Source organism: Calliopsis andreniformis, chromosome 5 (assembly GCF_051401765.1).
Source record: "Calliopsis andreniformis isolate RMS-2024a chromosome 5, iyCalAndr_principal, whole genome shotgun sequence".
Classification (NCBI taxonomy): domain Eukaryota; kingdom Metazoa; phylum Arthropoda; class Insecta; order Hymenoptera; family Andrenidae; genus Calliopsis; species Calliopsis andreniformis.
Genome location: NC_135066.1, coordinates 12,692,518 through 12,712,638, shown reverse-complemented (window position 1 = coordinate 12,712,638; position 20,121 = coordinate 12,692,518). Strand labels below are relative to the sequence as shown.

At 27.7% G+C, this 20,121-nt stretch overlaps 3 protein-coding genes and 1 long non-coding RNA gene across 10 annotated transcripts; 2 read left to right on the top strand and 2 right to left on the bottom strand.

Moving 5' to 3' along the window:
• The first annotated feature begins 532 nt into the window (after nucleotides 1-532).
• Nucleotides 533-2,709, top strand: Rps30 (ribosomal protein S30). Its single transcript, XM_076377887.1, has 5 exons — nucleotides 533-565; nucleotides 1,013-1,094; nucleotides 1,901-2,036; nucleotides 2,108-2,163; nucleotides 2,520-2,709. The coding sequence occupies exons 2-5, from the start codon at nucleotides 1,020-1,022 to the stop codon at nucleotides 2,649-2,651; spliced, it is 399 nt and encodes a 132-aa protein (XP_076234002.1). The 5' UTR covers nucleotides 533-565; nucleotides 1,013-1,019; the 3' UTR covers nucleotides 2,652-2,709.
• Nucleotides 2,710-2,934: 225 nt separating this feature from the next.
• On the bottom strand, nucleotides 2,935-9,772 carry Hop (tyrosine-protein kinase hopscotch). Its single transcript, XM_076378470.1, has 11 exons — nucleotides 9,615-9,772; nucleotides 8,734-9,032; nucleotides 8,189-8,548; nucleotides 7,835-8,038; nucleotides 7,421-7,701; nucleotides 6,613-7,327; nucleotides 6,145-6,521; nucleotides 5,865-6,058; nucleotides 5,505-5,789; nucleotides 5,069-5,406; nucleotides 2,935-4,867 (listed from the first exon to the last, which is right to left on the bottom strand). The coding sequence occupies exons 1-11, from the start codon at nucleotides 9,714-9,716 to the stop codon at nucleotides 4,534-4,536; spliced, it is 3,489 nt and encodes a 1,162-aa protein (XP_076234585.1). The 5' UTR covers nucleotides 9,717-9,772; the 3' UTR covers nucleotides 2,935-4,533.
• A 437-nt stretch (nucleotides 9,773-10,209) lies between these two features.
• LOC143178982 (uncharacterized) lies at nucleotides 10,210-11,939 on the top strand. The gene is made up of 3 exons (XR_013001883.1): nucleotides 10,210-10,291; nucleotides 11,030-11,068; nucleotides 11,875-11,939. It is a non-coding gene; the product is annotated as an uncharacterized LOC143178982 (long non-coding RNA).
• Nucleotides 10,748-18,286, bottom strand: Liprin-beta (liprin-beta 1). Of its 7 annotated transcripts, none has more exons than XM_076377933.1 (12): nucleotides 18,175-18,252; nucleotides 17,988-18,083; nucleotides 17,481-17,616; nucleotides 17,064-17,221; nucleotides 14,366-14,527; nucleotides 14,058-14,186; nucleotides 13,739-13,913; nucleotides 12,987-13,285; nucleotides 12,688-12,864; nucleotides 12,159-12,530; nucleotides 11,825-12,007; nucleotides 10,748-11,393 (listed from the first exon to the last, which is right to left on the bottom strand). In XM_076377933.1, exons 3-11 carry the CDS (start codon nucleotides 17,605-17,607, stop codon nucleotides 11,849-11,851), a joined length of 1,758 nt encoding a protein of 585 aa, XP_076234048.1. In that variant the 5' UTR covers nucleotides 17,608-17,616; nucleotides 17,988-18,083; nucleotides 18,175-18,252; the 3' UTR covers nucleotides 10,748-11,393; nucleotides 11,825-11,848. The 7 variants fall into 7 exon arrangements, with proteins under 7 accessions (XP_076234048.1, XP_076234045.1, XP_076234046.1 ...); XM_076377930.1 differs by lacking the exons at nucleotides 17,481-17,616; nucleotides 17,988-18,083; nucleotides 18,175-18,252 and adding exons at nucleotides 14,814-15,045; nucleotides 15,120-15,244; nucleotides 15,494-15,663 and having other exon boundaries at nucleotides 17,064-17,206; XM_076377931.1 differs by lacking the exon at nucleotides 17,988-18,083 and having other exon boundaries at nucleotides 18,175-18,286.
• Nucleotides 18,287-20,121: the final 1,835 nt, after the last annotated feature.

Below are 20,121 nucleotides of genomic sequence, written 5' to 3'. Positions count from 1 at the left end.
TATTTGGATCTTACTTAAATTTTAAGATCAGGCTAGGGCGATTATAGTTGTTATACTTCTCATATTCGGTCATATTCGGTGCACAGATATCGCACATTGGAGTGTGCGCATTAAATTACAAGAACATGAATCGCAATTTGATTGGTTAAACAATTTATACATTTTAAGGCTTTTGACAAATTGCATAGGAAAATTTAATGTTTAAATATCATTCATTCAAGGGATAGTAATGCCTTTTTTCATAATGTGAGATTCAATTCAAAGAAAAATTTATTGTACAATTTATATTAAAATTATTTTAATAAGTATTCAAATTTAATAAGTACTGATACATAACTTTATATACTTCTTTTAGTATTTTTCTTGCTACATGGTTACAGATTATGTAAAAGATAATACAATATTTGACGAAAATTGAAATTTATTTATTATTATAATCGATTAATCGTTATCAATAAATCAGCTATTAAATCGATTACTCGTTTGACTAATGTGCTATCGATAACAGATCGTAATTTTTAACAACTTCAAGTGAAACGTTCTTTCCGCCATATTTGCGTTACTGGTGAGTGCGTGTTCCTTTATTTCTATACTTTTATATAGTAAATTATGATGTATAATCTTCATTCGATTAAAAATGCTATTAAAATCAACTTGCATCTTTTTAAAATTTCGGTTTGGAAAGAGATAGTTACAGTGAAACTTCAAATGCATTTTTGTCAAAACACGTGTCAACAGAAATTTTTTGTCTTCAATCTGACCAATTTCATAGTTGATATTTTAAATTTCCTTTCGTGTTGTGTTTAAAAAGCTAATATTTTATATATTTATATCAATTACGTTTCACGTTACTTAAACTAAAGCTTAACTTGTGTATACATATGTATAGATGTTGTAGAGAATGTTTAACATTGTGCTGAATATTTAACAAATTGCTTTTTGTGACTGCTGTGATTGTTATAACAATTTTATTAAAGGATTAATAAAACTTAATGAAATCTTTTGTATTTAGAGCAAACATGCAGTTACACGTCAGAGGGGAGCATACGACTATTGTCGATACAAGTGAAAATGAAAGTATTGCAGATATAAAGGTATGTTAAAAACATTTTGGTCATTGTGGACCTATATTATTGGAACATAAACGAATATATCATTACCAACTTAAATAAGAAGCAACTTACTAATATATCATTGACTTCAAATCAAAAGAAGCTTATGTCAATAAGATTTATACCTAATTTTTTATAAAGTAATGAGCTGCACTCCTTACATAGATGCATATCTTAAATATGAATTTAGAATTGCTAAAGTTATTACCAATAATGGCTTAGAATATATTGTAAATTTGAAATTTTATTTTGTATTACTTGCGTTGAATTGATAACCTGGAGATCATATTTTATGCCTCTGGGAGGAGCAACAACGCAATATTAAAGTACGAATATATGAGCTGGTGGTCAAATACATTTTTATTGATCACCATTCGCAAAACTCGCCAATAAATAATATATTAGATGAAGATTCCTTGTCTGTTGAAATATTATAGTTTTTTGAAACAATAATTATGTTACAATATAGAAGTATTTATTCTTAACTCAATAAGTTTTAGTTACACTAACTAATTGATTAGATTATGCACTTCTATTCCTGATTAGATACTGATTACATACATAATGCATTGTTGTGTAGTTAAAATATATTCAACCAAGAATACATTCTATTGGTTATGCTTTAGATAAACATTTCAGTATCTAATCATTGTAAAATATACTTCTATAAAAACTTATCTGTAAGATATAATGTACAAACATGTCCAATGTCTTCAGAATAATAGTTAAACTGTTATATGTTATTAAATGCTAAAAAAAATTAAGTGTTTGTAATTTTTTTTTTACAGAGAAAAATCGTGCAATTGGAGGCTGCTGGAAACACAGAATTCAATTTGTATTGTTCTGGACACTTGTTAGGAAATGAGACACTGGTTGGGGAACTTACATCAAATGTTTTGGAATTGACTGTTTCTCTTCCTGGTGGTAAGTTATTTATCTCAAGAAAACAATTTACAATAAACAACAACGCTACTTAAATTATTTTAATTTTATAGGTAAGGTGCATGGTTCTTTAGCTCGTGCAGGAAAAGTAAAGGCACAAACTCCAAAGGTAATTAAAGTCATAGTTTTTAATTAATTTATCATACATTTTAAAAACTTTAAATGTATGTATTTTAAAGAATGATCAACAAAACTTTTCAAGAATTGTTTATAAAATTTTTTTAATTTGATCACTGTATATAATTCACTATTGATTCTAACTGCAATACCAACTAATAAAATAACGACCCTATATTTATAGTCTTATAACGAAGATCAGTTATGAATTGTATTTGTTCCATATCTATGTTATTAATTTAAAAAAATAACACTTATTGTAAATACTAAGATCTGTTTTTTCTTTATTGTAAAAATGTTCTTGAGTTGTTCCGATTTTAATTTCGAATACTTTTATTTATTTTACAGGTTGAGAAACAAGAAAAGAGTAAAAAGAAAACTGGCCGAGCTAAGAGACGGATTCAGTACAACCGAAGATTTGTAAATGTTGTTCAAACCTTCGGTCGTCGACGTGGCCCGAACGCTAATCCTAACTCATAAGTGTATGTAAATATGCATTTTTCTTGATAATGAAAATAAAATAAAAAAGTAAATTTAATACATGTTTTGTTTATTTCAATTGTTAAATCCTAAACTTTCAAATATTCTTGTTAGTCATTCAATTAGAAATTTTAAGACATTCTTGCGTTTACAAAACAAAATCGTGATTAAGAAAATATCTAGTTACTCTGAAGAAAATATAATTTGATTTTTAATTCCATTTAATAATTACAGGAAATATATACAGGTATACTGAATACGGGTGAATATGAATATACAGGCATACAGACATATTGAAAATGTATTAACATAATTGTTTAAAGAAATAGTATGTACTTTAATGGGACATACTACATAGTTTACAAAAAATTAATTGTACTCTACGTGCACGCGCGCAACACATACACAAGTATCATTTATACATAATTTGTATGTATGTATAATGCAATAGGTACATAAGTATATTCACAAGTAACAAAGAAACATGTTAGATAATTAAATACACGTATTAAACATGATACGTTAGTGACTATCTTCCAATATTACTTCATGATTACATTTATACACATTAATTTTATTATTATATACTGCTGAAATTTAAAAGCATATTTTCATATCTTTTACAGTTTCCTTATATGTACAATTTGAGACAACTAAATTTGTATTTCATAATTTAAATTTTGCCCCCCAATAACAAAAATATTACATCATGATTAATATTAATTAGAAAAGACTTCCTTAACTAATCCTTTCGTAAAATTAGTTTTATTTTCATACTTGATTTTACATTATATAATTAATATACGTTTCAATAATTTATAGGCTAATAGGGAAACAATGTATTGAAGCTAATAATATTTTAGAATTTTAGAACAGTATATCTGTGAGACAAATATATTTAAGTAAATTGTTCATCTGTGCCTTGCAGCTATTTGAAAACAGTGTAGTTTCGGGAGATCTTTAAGATTTTCGTAGACAGTTTAATTTTTTGCGAGAGCATAGTTTTTAAATTAACTTTTAAGAAACTTTTAAATATTTAAACCTTCATTACAACTGACTCGTAAAATATACAATAAATTGTGTTAATACTTTTCTGTTCTATTGTCGAATCCTCCAACTATAGTCATACTTAAGATATCACAGACTTCGCAGTGACTAAGCAAAAAGAATCGTTAGGACACAAGATAAAATTTTTGACGATATAATAATGAATATGCTAAGGTGTTATTGCTGCAAAACAAAAACAAATCGGATATTTTGTATTTCATTTACGGTCGTCTATCACTCCTTAAAATATTGAAACTTATATTTGTTGTATCATGTATAAATACATAATATTAGCTGGATTTCATTTCAAATTCACATATCTCAGATTAAAGATTCCAATTTATTATATTTTACAAATATTAAATTTAAAAACTATAATAAGTAATAGATGTATAAAAATAATTTTGTATATAATCATTAATTAGAAAAAACTTGATCTTTTTTGTAATATTTCATAATTATTTCGAAGTTTTCTTTATTAAACAAACGAATACACTACGAACTTTTACTACTAAAAAATGATTACAAATACACCTACCACTTCCAAGTAAAGCTAGTAATTTCCTTCAGTTGATTTCGTGTAGATTAAGAATTAAATAATTGCACTTGAGTTAAAAAATATTCAACCTTTATGATCAGTCGATCATCGTTATTAAATTTTCATTTAATTTTTACAAATTCAAATTCACTAGAATTTACAATGTATCCGAATCAAATAAATTAAGAAAATTAAAATTGTTAAAATAAGTATAAAATTTAACTTTTATCAAATGTAATACAATTTAGATTTCATTTAATGTATTTCTTCTAAGTTTTGACGTGCTTATTTTTTATATTAGTATTGAGCAAGGAGATCTTTGATATCTTTGCAGAGAGTCGCAAAGTCTGGTCTCTGATGGCTTTGCAAATGCCAACAGGGATACATAATTCTTACATAGATTGCTTGGGGACAAGTTGAAGGACAAGGAAGACGTGTGCCTCTTTCTAACGCAGCTAGGAGTTCAGTGCTTCCTTTTTCTTGTTCGCTTTGAAGACGTTCTGTACTAGAATCAATCCCAGGCAAGCGAGGTTCTTCTCCGAAACCAAATGTTTCATACATTGTCACACCGAACGACCAAACGTCGGATCGAGTGGAAAATTTTCCATCTCTAATACTTTCTGGAGCATACCTAAAGAAACAAATATCATAAAAATATTGAAATATATTTCTAACTAGTGTCTTAACTTTACTAGTTACATATAAATTAAAATTTAGGGAAAGATGAATAGGTAATATATCGAGAAGTACATTATTTACTTAAAAGCGCTTAAATATGAGAATTTAATCGTTCAAAATAATGCGAATTATTTCTACACTTTTTGTAACTTACCATTTAATTGGAAGGCCACGATCAGTCTGCAAAATGTAATAATCATTTTTTCCAGTAACTTGAGCTAGTCCAAAATCACTGATTTTAACTTTATTTTCGTCTGCAACTAAAATATTTCGTGCAGCTAGGTCTCTGTGAACAATACTCATGCTGCCCAAATAATCCATTCCTGTTGCAATATCTAAAGCAAAACCCAACAGTCTTTTGTGTGTCAATTCTTGTTTGTGAATTGCTAGATAACTTTGCAGAGAACCGTGTTTTACATATTCCATTACTAAGCAAACCTCAGGTTCTGATATCACTCCGAGAATTTCTACTACATTTGGATGTTTCAAGGTCTGTAATTAGGTCAGTTGGTATACGTTATGTTAAGAATGAAATTGAAAAGATAAATGACTAAATAAATTCAAGTTAATTAAATTAATAATCTGTATACCTTCATTATAGATATTTCTCTTTCAAAGTCTCTTATGTCCGCTTCAAGCGCTCTAGTTTTTAATTTCTTTATAGCAACTTGTTGCGGCTCGCTATCTTTACCATTTTCTCTTTCAAGAGTACCTCTGTAGACTTCACCATAAAAACCTTGGCCAATTCTACCTTGTAAGATTACATTGCAATCGATGTCTAATTCATAAATGCCTCGCATTTGTCCCAAAGAACCATTACCACCTCCACTAGAACTACAATCTTCTCCTGTTTCTCCATCATTTCTTCCTATAGCCTATTTTTAATATTAATATTATATAGTGTAATAGATACATATGTCTGTATAAATTATTGCCATTTATTTTATTACCTCGCCTAAATTCCCGGGATGCCCTATTCGAAGCGCTTGAGTAGAATGTTCAATGTGATTTATGTTAGAAATACTATTCTGAGAAATGGGATAAGAGTCGGAGTCTCGTCTTGCACTAGATAACCAACCCAAGTATGCAGAAAGATCTTCTGTGCTACCTAAATAGTCGTTAGTGTTCAGTAAACTTTGCATACCTAAAATATAAACAATATTCTTAGTGATTTTTCTTAGAATGCTAGTGATATTAATATTAAAAAGCGAATAAATAATTGTATATTACTATCATCAGTATCATTCCACGGAAGACTCGTACTATCTGTTAAAAGGCTGCTAGATCTTGAATCACTATTTATTGATCTGTTGTCAGTATTATCAGAATTGTCTTCGTCCGATTTTTTCTGCTCGGAACTAAATAGTTTAGGGAAAGCTGTCGCATAAGCATGACTTCTGCGAGAATTATATACTTGATACAAAATTTGATTTATGTCTCTCATAATTGCTTGGGGTTGTTTTCTAGAACCATTCGAATCTCCCCAACATTCGAGCATTAACCTATAAACTTCTGTGGGACAGCCATTTGGAATAGGTAATCGTTTCCCAGATGCATAATACTTTTTCATAATAGCAACATTTCGATATTCTGATAACGTGGCTCCTCTAAAATGATATATTACATTCTTGATATGATCAATATAGAATACATTTAACAATAAATAAATATAGTTATTTTATATCCTCCAGATTTTACCTAGCAAAAATTTGCCAAATTGTTGTTCCAACAGCCCATACATCTGCTTGAAAGCTATGTCTAGCTAATTCTGGATCGTTATAAGTTTCCGGAGGTAACCAGTGAATATCTGTCTCCATATATACAAATAGTCCTGGATCAGCGAGTTTCACTACAAAACTATTATTGGTATGAGCATGTACTAGAAGTTTGTTGCATCTAATGTTACCATGGACTACACCATTTTCTTCAAGATGCCAAAGAGCAGTAGCTAGGCAAGCTGTTGCTTCTACCATATCTACTGTTTTGATAGTTTGAGAAGAAGAACTACGTAAATATTCATCAAGAGAACCGTGTCGTACCAATTCCAAAACCATTCCAATCGTTGGTGCTACTGTTAAGCCATACAGTCTTACAAGTGTTCCAGAACGTAATTGAGACCATTTTCCAGCAAGTTCCAAAAACTCTTTTGTATAATTCGTTTCTTCTTCTTGTTTTAAAATCTTAAGAGCAACTTCTAACTTTTTTCCTTTGGTCAATCTCCAAATTCCTCTATGAAGCACAGTGGGCGAGTAATGCTGATTTTCGGTAGTTCTTAAAAACGGTTTATATATTTCGAGCTGATTTTGAGGTACACAGCGTGGCCCAGCTTCTAAAACTGAAGCAACAATTTCTTCGTCGGCTGCAACTTCGCTGACCGCACTTTCAGGAGCGCAAAGTAATAATGGTGATTTGTCTAAATAATAATGTAAAAAAAGAAAAGTATAATTCCTTGCGTAATTTTCAACATGGATAATATATTTATTATCGCATACAAAATTTAATTTACCATATTCTGAAGGTGGCAAGCATTCTGTAAGATACGATTGTCCTTCAGAATCTTGGAAAGACGAAATACATTGTGCCAGTGAATTAAACTGACCATGAACACCATTAATGACAAAATCATTTGACGGAACTCTCTCTTCTATTCGTTTTGAAAACAATTTTCCGTCTTTGTTGCATGCATCTAAATAATATACATTGTACTCCGTTTCACTTTCTCTAAGTAGATATGAACCAGGTTTATTAGCTCGTTTTTGCTGCAGTTTTGTATATGCGAAGTCTTGTCTAAAATAAAATTTTGTTTTGCTATATTTTTATACAACTTAATTTCGTAAAATTAATATGATAGTAATGCTGACTAATTGAATTAATCAATAATTATAAATGCATATATTAATTCAAATAAATGAAACCTTACCCAACTGGACCATGGCATTTTAATTTGTGTAGTTTTTTCAAGGTGGGAGTAACAATTTCACCACATAAATTAAATGTCCATTTGACTGCTAGACGATAATAACCATCTAATGCAGAAACAAAGGACATTAGCAGTGCATTTTTTGCAAATTTCAAGTACGATGGTATACCATTTTTTCTTGATATTTCCACTGTGTTGTCTTGTCTAAAATGAAATAAAAATAATGATAAAATTATTATAAATTGTTAAAATTATATAAAATACAATTTATTAAGTACTATTCAAATAGTTATTGTGATAATTAACTTTAAGATAAATAATTCTTCTTAATTATTAATCAATTAATTTCTAAACCTTATGGAAACAAAACATAGATCCTCAATTGCGCATAATGTAATCCAGGTAGTAGTAGTTGTTTCACAATATTTCACTTCATCTACGTTAACTCTCAAAAGCACTTTCGCTGCAAGGTTTTGAAGACCTCTATCCATTAAAGCTTCATATTCTTCATATGGATAGTTTGGTGCCATACACTCAAACTGCTTTAAGTATTGTTCTTTCACATAGTTTGCATCATATCCAGATATTTTACGGAGGGCATTATGAATTGGTTTTTTAATAAAAAACGCATGACGCTTTATACACTCCTTAGGAATATACTTTCTGTATTCTGATTCTACTGTTTCTATTGGTACCCTTTTCTCCAACATTACCCTGAAAAAAAAACAAAGATAAATTAATATCAGGTAAACATGTAATTTGTATTGATGTAATTCAATAAAAATAAAATTATGATTAGAGCAAATATGTATGATTGTGATTACTTAATAAAATTTATACAACAAATATAATTAAGAATTTAAGTAAGTAAATTACTTAGTTAAATATTATGTATGTACCTATACATGTCACTGACACCAAGTCCAATTAGTTCCTGTTTATGCCTTTCATAAACAATATCTGGCACTTTGTTATCCATAACATCTGAACGTGCTTGTTGAAAATAATAATCATAGGCATTTGTATCAATTTGTTTCAATCTACGTAAGCTTGAAGGCTTAAATCTTAGTCTGAAGTCGAATTTATTCTTATCCTTAGGTTCTAAAGTATGCGCTATTGGATACCATAGCTTTGTACCATGACTTCTGAGAGCAAAAAGATGTCTAGCTACTGGCCCTATTCCTAATGATCTACAGACCTGCAAAAATTGCTTATTTATATTATTTTTAAATTACACATTGCAAAAAGATAAAAACTGTTAAAGTTATATGTATAACTTATAGTTCATAATTTATAAAATAAGTTTAAATAATAGTTGAATTTTATAAGATTTCAATACAATTATTATACATTGCTATTTTAAAACAAAAGTCTAGTATCATAATTTTTATACATTTATGAGTATACATTAAATTTACAGTGGTGCTCGCTCATCTGCCCACCAAATATGATAAAAATATCCTTTTAACAACTAAGTATATTTAACATGTTTAAGTTATAGTTATAACATATACTGAATTTAGGTTAAATATCAATTCCATTAAATAAAAAGATTATTTTTAGTCAGATATTAAAATTTTTTTCAAAAATTTATCCAAGACCTTAATCAAATTTTAAGTTAATTATTCTATTAATTATCATTCTGAATAATGACTAAACTTTCGTAGAAATAATTAATTTTACTTTACTCTTTTTTGAAATCGAAAGATAAAAATATTTCATTTATTTTTATAACAATAAAATATAAGTAGAGAAAAGATAGCCTTTAAAATTGCCGTACCTTAATACAAAGATCCTCGATTGTTTGTCCATTATTAATTGCAATTGTTAATTCTTTTCCTTCGTTTGCAGTATAAACAATTGCCAATCGATCATTTTCCATTCTTAATAAAATTACACTTTCCTTTCACATTTTGTTACTTCAATCGCTTGCTCCTTGCACACTGTTTATTTACACTCTACATCTGAATGGATAGCAGCGCGCATGTCATTGAAAAATATGAATCAAAGTAAAGAAGCACGTTTATATCGAATTCCTAACATTTTTAAATGTAATCATTTCTGAACAACAGCATTTAAAGAATGTGGTCACATTTATAAGACAATTATAGTTGAAATAAGAGAATTTTATAACAATATTTAGATTACGTAATAATGAAGTGATAATTGGACACATTTCAATTGTATCGAATGATTTTCTGCTGATTAAAGATTAAATCGTTTGGATCGATTTTAACCCCTCAATCGTTACATTTTAAATCGATATGGTAACAAGTCATTCGATTCTATCGCATAACTACAAATTTATAAAAAATCTAACCAATGACACGCAATTTGAAGCATTTAAGATTGGTTCCAATTGGTTCACACGCTTCCGATTATTATGTGATTGATTAAATTGGTGCTGCACTTGTAGCAACTTGTAGTTGTATGGATGAATCTATTGAATTATAATGCGTAAGATTTGTAATTTTTTAGTGAGATATTTCAACATAAAGGTAATATGCAACGTAAATTTATTGAAGAATATTATTTAATAGATGTAGTTAAAATTGAAAAAAGATAGAACTTTTGGGAAAGGTTCGAATTTTCAAGCGTACACAATTACACCAGAGCGTCAATTCACTTGACTTAATGCACGATAAATATGCTAGAAGTACTTAGAAATACTGAATCATGGATTTCTTATGGCTAGCATATTCTTAGCTATTAAAATTATCCAACTTAAACTAATTTTTAATATATAACCATAAGATTAAATTAACATTCAATAAATGCAATAAGAATGCTTAATTTTATTAAGACTTTAAAATCTGACATTTTCTTCATTACATAAGAGTTTGAAATATTACAAACATGATACTTTTTCTACAATTATGAATTAAACAAAAGACTGCATAAATAATCGTAATGAAACACATACATTTTACATAATACATTTGTTACATTTTACAATTAACATAATTACAAAATAAATTAATCATTCATTTTCATATAGTATTTGCTAAAATCAAAACAGATGATATTTTATTTTTTGTTTCTTGAAAACAAAATTTTCTTACATCCTTAATTATGTAATATGTTTTTAATTGAACTGTTTTGATAAAACTAAGATTCACATATAACATTGAAGAATTAAATAACTGAGGTAATTTAGTAGTGTAAGTACTAATTTTAGTTTTTATTTTTTTATAGAGACTACTTGCAGTATCCATCTTTTGTATTTTTGCGCAAGTGAGTCAAGATTGCTTATTTTTATCAAATTCTTTGTTTATTCTATCACCACAAAGATTTTTCTTTCTTCTCTTTTTAAATATGTACTTCGTTTGTAGAAAAAAATGTATAGGAAAGTATATTCTTTTTCGAGAAAAATTTGTTCTAAAGATGCATATTCACATATTAAAAATTACAATGATGTTTGCTGTTTAAGATTGATGAATGAAACTTATCCTAATATAATGAAATAAGTGGTCCCCAAAGTTTATTTTTTACTTAAATTCTTACTCAAAAATTCATTAAATGCAACCAATTATTTTCTTGTGATTGTTTTCTTCCTGATCTGAAAAAAGTATTGAAGATTAATAGTTATACAAAATGTAAGTCTTATGAAAAAATAGAAAAACATAAACATAATAAGTATTTCAATATATGTATAAGTGAATGATGAAATGATGAAATTTTAATCTATTTGTTATTTAAGAAATTATTTAACAGATAAATATGTTTATTAATAGAGATATATATATACGTGTAAATAATTATTTATGAATTAGTAAATGAATTAATATCAAAATTCCTTAAAAAATGGTAAAAGAATATGATAATAGAAATTTATTATTATAAATACGTTTCCTTAGTAATAGTGACTTAGTATAATATAATAAATTTAAAAAAAAAAAGAAGGAAAAATTTTATATAATTTATTGAATTATTAAAGAATGAATATTAGTTAATGAAGAAATTAAAGAAAATTAGTGTAGTTAGACTTACGAGATTGTGAATCTGTGATTGTGGTTAGAATGTGGGTGAATTCAAATTAGGACTGCCTGGACTTGAAGTAGGTGTCGATGGGGTACCTGGTGGTGAAGCTTCCAGGGGACAGACCAAATTACCATAATCTGCTTCATTCTTGCTCTTCTTACGCTTTAATGTGAACTGTGATTTCTTTGGTACCTTTAAAATGTAAATAATGTTTTAAATTTTTTTATTTTTAGATAAATAATACTTTAATATGCTAAATGAAAATCTTATTAACTGTTAATTTGTCTTATTCAATATAGAATTTATTTCATTCCTAATATGTAATTAAAGTTGTATAAGTTACCTTTAAACGAGCAGTAAGCGTGAGTGGAACAAAACCAAGAGTGCTTTCTATTTCTCTCTTCCTTTGTACAACTTCTCTACCAATAATTTGATTGAAATGTGTAGTTAAGTGTCTACGAAGAAGAGTCTTTCCAGGAGGAATACTAAGCAATGTGGCCAATAATTCAGAAGTAAATCTTCCTTCATACACCATTAAACCTCCGTGAACTCCAGATCCTCTCATATTAGGAGCATATTCTGCTAGATCAACAACTCTAAGCCACTCCATTACTCTATGGTTTGTCCAGAGTCGAACATTCTCACCATCTGCCCCATTACCATTTATAGATCTCCTCTCAAGATTGTCAAATTCAAAATTTAATTCTCGAAGAACCTGTGAAGTTCAACATTTTTTCGTCATCACCATTTTCTTCATTATACTTATTACTATAGTGTAACTATGCTACAATGATCGATTAACGATAATTAATAGAAATCAGACAATGTAATACAAATTAAACAAGACTAGAAAATAATTATAACACAAATACCTGAATTCCTCGTCGAAGACTTGCAGCATGTAATTGTGCAGTAACTCCAAGGTTCAGGAGATCTTCAGTAGTAAGTCTATGTAACATTCTACCATCAACTTTACCATTATGAAAAGCTTCTTTGTGTTGAGGTAGACCGATATCATCGAGCCATCGTAAAACTGCCCCATTATCCATCTATGATTTAATCAACATTTGTGATTCATATTTCTTTAGTAATTAAGAAATTTAATTAAGATATGTAGAGAGATTGTAACAATAATTGCGTGTATTAAATACTATAAAATAATAAAATCTACCTTATCTGATCCATGGAAGTCAATTTCACCAGATTTTTCTGACTCTATTGCATACAATAATTTCTTTTTATGAAGAATATTTTTAACGTCTAATTCCTTTTCTAATTGCTGTTGTGAACATTCAAGTAATTTTAATCCAGTAGCACCCCATCGTCTTAATTCACCTGCATAACATTCTAGTCCTAAATTTGCGAGCCAATCTCCGATTTCCTCCATTGAGTGTTCTGCCAAAGGTTTTTGAGTAATTGTGTCTATTTGTGAATTTGAATCTCCTATGATTACTGTTTTTTCCTCTTCCGCTAAGGTAAAAGAATAAAAGTTAATAGAGATTGATAATTGAAAAGTTTTATGATAAAAATTATAGTATCGTTATTAATATATATATATATATATATATAAAAAACAATATTTAGTGTTACACAACACAAAGTTAAAGAAAACGTGATATAAAGTTAATAATTTCAAATTATAACGATTATTGAATCTTTTTCTGTATAATTATTTTCAATGTATAGTATTATTTTACTACACATTATATTAATTTATATTAAATTATTGAGAAAAATACAATAAGAATTTCCATGCAAGAATACTGAATCAAGCTGTAAAAAATAAATTCCATTAGTTGCTTCTACATAAAATTATTTTTAAATTATTAGCCACGACTGCCTGTCATACAAAGAGGGGAAATAATAATTTCTTTTTTGAAAAAGCATGTAAAATGCATGCTTAGATAAGAAATCAATTGCAACCTAGAGTAGGCGCAGACAGGCATCTCGCGGAGGCTCCTCTAACAGCCAATGGTACCGTCGTGTGTGCTCCAGATGCTAAACTGGGAACCTTACCGAAAACTACGCCTTTCTTCGAAGAACTTGGTGGCCTAGGAAGACTACTATATTGGCTGGTATGCCTCCCAAATCTCTCTCCCTACAATAAATATTGACACACTTTTGGTTTCATTTACAGTACAGCTATTATAGTTACAGATATCATGAAAATTAATATATAATTTTTTAAAACTAAAGTAAGTACAAGTATTCAAGTTATTTTCTTAAAGTTCTCTAAACTTACATTTGACACACTTGTACTTCTAAGTGCAAGATTTTCATGTTCTAAACTAGCTTGCCTGAGTTTCATTTCCGACAAAGAGCTTAAAAGCTCTAACTTTTGTGTTTCCAAAGCACTTCTTGAGAGTATTTCCTTAAACAATAGAAATCATTGAAATAATATATGTATAAATACGTACATAAATACAAATCAGGAATGATGATGAAATACAATAAAAAAATAAGATAAAACTACAAAAATAAGTGGTGTATTAAATAATGTATTAATAAAATTAATAAAAATATGATACTAGTAGAAATAAATAAAATTACTTTTTGTAATGCTTCTTCCATTCTCCTAAGAGAATCCTTTTTCTCCCTAAGCATATTTTCCAATTCTTGGATTTTATTAGACTGTGCATCCACTTGTTCTGATAAAACTGATACTTCCATGCGTAACGCACCACGTTCATTTTCTAACTTTCTTAAACGTTCCTATAATATTATGATGAATGCTATATGAATTCAATAACTGATTGACATTAAAATTATAAAGTTATAGCACGTATAGAAAAGTATAAAGTTTATAGAATTAATTCATATAAAAATAAAAAATTATTTTCTGTACTGGTCGTAATAATTATACTATTATTTTCATGTGTTCATCCTGAGTTCCATACTTTTTATAAAATAATGTCCGCTCTACTAATTTGATCAAAAAAATATTTGGCATTTTACTGGATGTACTTTTTAATATCCTTTATTATAAATAATCGTGTACCTCTGTCTTTGTTTGGCACTCATTCCATTTTCGAGCATTTTGAAAGTACTGTAGGGAGCAACATTGAGATTCTCTTCTTCTTAAAAGAAGATCTGTCTGTGATTTAGTTCTTTGCTCACGATCTACTCTATTCTTGAACCGTCGCTTTTTTCCTGGCTCAAAAGTTTGATTATTTCGATTTCCTCTGTACTCTTTACTGTCTCCCTGACAACTATGCTTTTTCGAGCAAAAGCTATTTGATCATATTATAAAATCAGTAACTCAAATATAATAATAATAATGCGAAAAGAACAGAAAATAAAAAACCTCATATTATAAGCTGCAGGACAAAAAGATGGATTACTTCCAATGTGAGTCAAATTCGTAGGTGCACAGAGATTGGGTACACTTCCTCTGATACCAATCATGTTAGCATAACTTAATGGGCAACTCTGTGAAACCAATATGATTCTTCTAAATATCATTCTCATATTTTTAATTTTTTTTTGCGCATTAAAATTCTACTTTACAATTATTAAAATTAAAATTGTAAAATTTAAATCTGTTTTTGAGAGTTGAAGTTACAATAACATTTGAAAATTTTAAATTATAGGTAGTAAAATATTTATAATCTCAAGAAACAATAAAAATTTAATTACTCTAAATTATGACAAGTTTTCTTATTTAAGATTCCCAACTACCTGGCAAAAGCAGTTGCCAGAGTCATGGGCTTGCTGTTCAAAGAAGTTAATTGCAAATTCGTTCTCTTCTTGTTCAGAATTTGATGTTCCTGAAGAATCATAGCCTTCTGACGGTGTCCATCTACCATCCCACTGTTTTGTTCTTGACATAGCCTCTGACGAGTCTGAGCCTAAATTAACGTTTTTAACAAAATTTTGAATATAAGTTCTATAATTGTTATGTTCAAATTACTCAAGCAAGAATCTTTACATGAAACATTAAATAAGTTACTACTTGTAAGCACAAATGAATGAAATCTTCTTTAACATTCATTAAAAGAACATTTTTTTCTAAAATACTTTTTTAATCAAAATGGTTATTAATTAAAACATTCACTAAGTATGTATATCGTTATATTATTAAAAACTTTTCCTATGAAAGAATCAAATATGTACTATAACTATAAATTTGTTTAACAATTGTTCAAACGAAAGTCCAATATTAGTTCATTGACTCCTTCCAACACAGAGACAATTATTAATAGAACCTCTTGTATGCCCTTTCTCTTCTTCTTCCATGTCTGATTTTATACGTTTAAAATTGTTTTTTAAACGATTTTTTTAATCACATGCTTTCTTTAAATACATTTTCGTTTTTTTTCTAACATTCAATATAAAGAGATGTTCAAGAGTAACAAATATCGGCGCCGAAAGTTTTAAAGCAGCGATCACGACGCGGATCAGCAAGAAACTAAAATTATCATCTTAAAATTCTTTGAGATGAGAGTGATCACGTGGTATGATCTATACATAGATCATCTGGCTTTCTTAACGTATAAATTACTTCCCATTTTTCATTATTGTTAACAAATTCATAGTAAAACTTGTTTATGAAATTTCATTTAGTTCTTACTCGTAAATATAAGATTATAAATTTTCTAAAACAAAAATATTTTATATTTGTGAGAATAAAATATACTTTTATAATATACGAATTTAATTTGTTTCATACAAAAAGAATAAAAAATTAAAAAAAAATATTGTTTAATATCTGATATAATTTTGATCACTACTTTGAATTCAATATGGAACCAGGATGAAAAGCATGATTTTTGCATTATTCATCAGCTAATAAATAATTTTGTTTTTTCCATTATTTATGTTTAGTCTTCAAAGATAGAAGATGATGTGTTGAATATTAGAATGTAAAATAAAGAAGTTATTATTATTTAATAAAGCATACTTCATTTATAATTATAAGAAGTATAAAAGTTCATTTTTCCATTACTTATTTATATTCTGTACAGTAGCTTAACTATAGATTATTTATAGTTCTTTACTTTTTAATATGATTCTAAAAATGATATTTTTAAAATATATTCTAAATTTGACATGTTACATGCATGGAAAAATTCTGGTCAAATAATATTAAAATATATGATATAAATAAAATAAATTATGTGTAGTGCTAAAATATATTTTTTCCTACTTAATTAAGACTGTCCTTAGAAGGGATAGATTTTAAACACAGTTCCTAATTAAATTTCTTTACCAAAGGTGATGAGATATGGAAACACTAAAATTAATTTACCGGTTGCATCCATTGTAATAATATTTCAATAGAAGCTGGATCAGGTGGCAGAGGAAGATTTGGAGCACTTTTGATTGCAGTTACAAGATTTCTTGTGGCTTCTCTGACAGAATCTTTCCATTCATTATTTCCTTCATTATTGCTTTCTGTACAAGCGCCTATTAACATATTCATCATTAGTTTTATTAATCATTATTTTTGCTAAGATATAGCATGATTCAAATGTTACAGTTAAAAAGAATTTAAAAACATTGGAATACAGATATAAAATTCATTGCAAAATTAACGGAATTATTATATAAATACTTAGTATTAATGAATCAATATAAATAATTAATTCTTACCTAAAACAATTCATAAAAATGTTCAATTATTATACAATTATAAAATTAATTTATAGCAAATACTGCAACTTACCAGAAATAATGTCATCCATTTGTAATAAAGCAGCTTCTAACATTTTACTGGCCTCACTTGTCTTTGTAAGAAAAGTTGATTCACCTGTTCTTATTGTTGTTCCGTTCCTTTCCTCACTTTTACCCATTGCTGGTTTCTAAACAATAGAAAATATATTATTTCATTATGAAACGTTTAAGATTTATAGAAACGTATTACATGCATTTTCACACGTATTACAGGGAAATTGTATAAATTATTTAATTAATTCCAAAAATTATGAACTATTTTGAACGATTAAATTAAGAAAAACATTTATAAAAATTACCCATATATAACCTACAAAGCTATGACTGTACAATTGTTTCTATTTGTTCAGATTCAGTGATCTAATAAAAATAAATTTAATGGAAACTTTTAACGTGTAACCTTGTTTTCAGATTAGTAACAGGAAAAAAAGGGGGGAAAGTAAAAATGAGAAAAAGAAGTACAATGTAAAATGTCAAACAAGACTTCAAAATGGCGTACTTAATTAAATTAGTATGTTTATGCATATATTTGAAAGAGCAAAATTGAAAAAACATTGACTTCGCTTTTTGGTCAGTTGTCAATCAGTCACATTTTCTGCCCTAAAAACGTAAACATGCAATACTTCTTTGACAATTATTAAAAATGAGAGTTGAAATCCAAGCGAAATAGTCTTTCGAAAATTCACCTCGTTGCACCATGATTCAAATTAAAATTTGAACTTCTTTAAATTTTAAATTGAAAGTTGATTTAAACCATAAATTGATAATTCAAGAATAAGCAACAGGTGTTAAGAACAACGCCCAATAGTTTACCGCCATAATAGTATTCTATCTTTTTGATGTGAGAAGTGCACGCGTGCGCTGTCTGTGTTTCCATACGCGTGCGCAATAAATTCAATACAAATTGCTTGATTTCAAATCACTCAGCAATTGGAAAGAAAACTTCTAAATGAAAGATCAATCGAATTAAAAAATTGTAAGAAACAGGATGAACAAAAATACCAGGAACTACTAAATGAATATTCCTGAATGATAATTATATGACAATACTTACGTATTGTAAGTATCTAACGTTATTGGAAAAAGAAGAAATATCTCGCATAACTATTGTCATCGTTACGTTAAACGTTACATTTCAAAAACAAAGAAATTTAATATATAATGACAATATATTTCGATTGTACCCATTACACCATATTCATAGTAACATCAACAATAGTTTCGGTTTTCTCCATTATATTCTTAAATGTATTCCTACATGAATGAACTTGTATCAATAAAGTGTTTTGTATGTTTTATGAAACAGAACGTCGGTAAAGGTGGTATGGGTATCTCTAAGGCATTTCTTAAATATATTGAAAATTTTTCTATTATGCAGTAGTCATCATATTTCCGCATAGTCGAGAGAGAAGATACCTTTACATTTTATTACAGCTCTAACTGTACATATGTACTCTTTATAAACATGATCACAGTGTAAAGGCGAACTGTTCAATGCTTCTGGTCCATTTTCTTTTAAGCTAGTAAATTTTTAAATATGTTTTTTATCAATACTTTAAATTACCTATACCAAGAAACATTCTTAATTTTACTTTCAATAAATTTTCTTTTAAATGTTACTTGAAATAGGAATTATTTTAAGCAATGTCCAGTGCTGTGTAATAGAGATGTACATAATTTTCTACAGTTAATTTTAAGATTCTAATTAATTGCTGAATGGAATTAGCATGCAAGTTGTAATAATCATGCAAATTCTATTGTCTAATTAAATCACAAATTGAACATGTTTTGTAAGAAGTAGATAAATTGTTTAAGAATCTTTTAAACTTTTCGAAATTTCTTACAAATGTATAAATAATTCTATAGATATGTGAATGAACTCCAGATTATATGTAATTAAACTGTAATTAATTTAAAATAATTGCTATTTCAGTTTACCTTCTTAGATTCTAAGATTTTACTTAGATTCAATTTCTCTTAATCATAAACATTTTGCATGTAGGACTGAGACTAATTTATCAGTAGAAAAGATAGGAAATAAATGGCTCCTTCAGATGTTGATATTTAATACATTGTTTCGTTAACATTTAAAGCATTCAATTCTTTTTATTAATGTATAACAGTTTTAAAATATGAAGTGTTATATGAAACAAAGTCATATTAATTAATAAATAATACTTAATAAGTACCGATTTTTAACTCATCACATGTTTGTCACATATTCTAACAAAGACTTTCTTGTGATCATAGAAAAATAATCTAGCTAATCAACATTGAAGAGCTATTTATTTTCTAATTATATACCTTTCGTCTATCAAACACCTTAACTTATAATTTATGATTTATAATTTATAATTTATGACTATATAATATACATTTAATTCAGCATATCAAAATATTACCATTCAAAATAATTAAATCAATGAATTTATCAGAAATTTACAAATGTTTTTAAGGAGTTTCAATTCCGAAATAAATTATTATGCTTAAACCAATCATTGAGATTAATCATGATAAATTAAGTAACTTTTTCTTAAAATTGTTTGTTACATAAACTTATTATATAAAACAAAATCAACGATTTCTATCACAACTAAATTTTTTCAATATGATTGATATTAAAAATAGTTTTT

Excerpts from the sequence above, each read along its gene's own strand:
- Rps30 (XM_076377887.1), top strand. The coding sequence starts at position 1,020 with ATGCAGTTACACGTCAGAGGGGAGCATACGACTATTGTCGATACAAGT. Across the intron at positions 2,037-2,107 it reads GACTGTTTCTCTTCCTGGTG|GTAAGGTGCATGGTTCTTTA; the intron begins GTAAGTTATTTA and ends TTAATTTTATAG. Across the intron at positions 2,164-2,519 it reads TAAAGGCACAAACTCCAAAG|GTTGAGAAACAAGAAAAGAG; the intron begins GTAATTAAAGTC and ends TTTATTTTACAG.
- Hop (XM_076378470.1), bottom strand. The coding sequence starts at position 9,716 with ATGGAAAATGATCGATTGGCAATTGTTTATACTGCAAACGAAGGAAAA. Across the intron at positions 8,549-8,733 it reads GGTGTCAGTGACATGTATAG|GGTAATGTTGGAGAAAAGGG; the intron begins GTACATACATAA and ends TTTTTTTTTCAG. Across the intron at positions 4,868-5,068 it reads CGTGGCCTTCCAATTAAATG|GTATGCTCCAGAAAGTATTA; the intron begins GTAAGTTACAAA and ends TTGTTTCTTTAG.
- Liprin-beta (XM_076377930.1), bottom strand. Across the intron at positions 12,865-12,986 it reads ACTTCCATGGATCAGATAAG|ATGGATAATGGGGCAGTTTT; the intron begins GTAGATTTTATT and ends ATTAAATCATAG. Across the intron at positions 12,531-12,687 it reads GTCTTCGACGAGGAATTCAG|GTTCTTCGAGAATTAAATTT; the intron begins GTATTTGTGTTA and ends TGAACTTCACAG.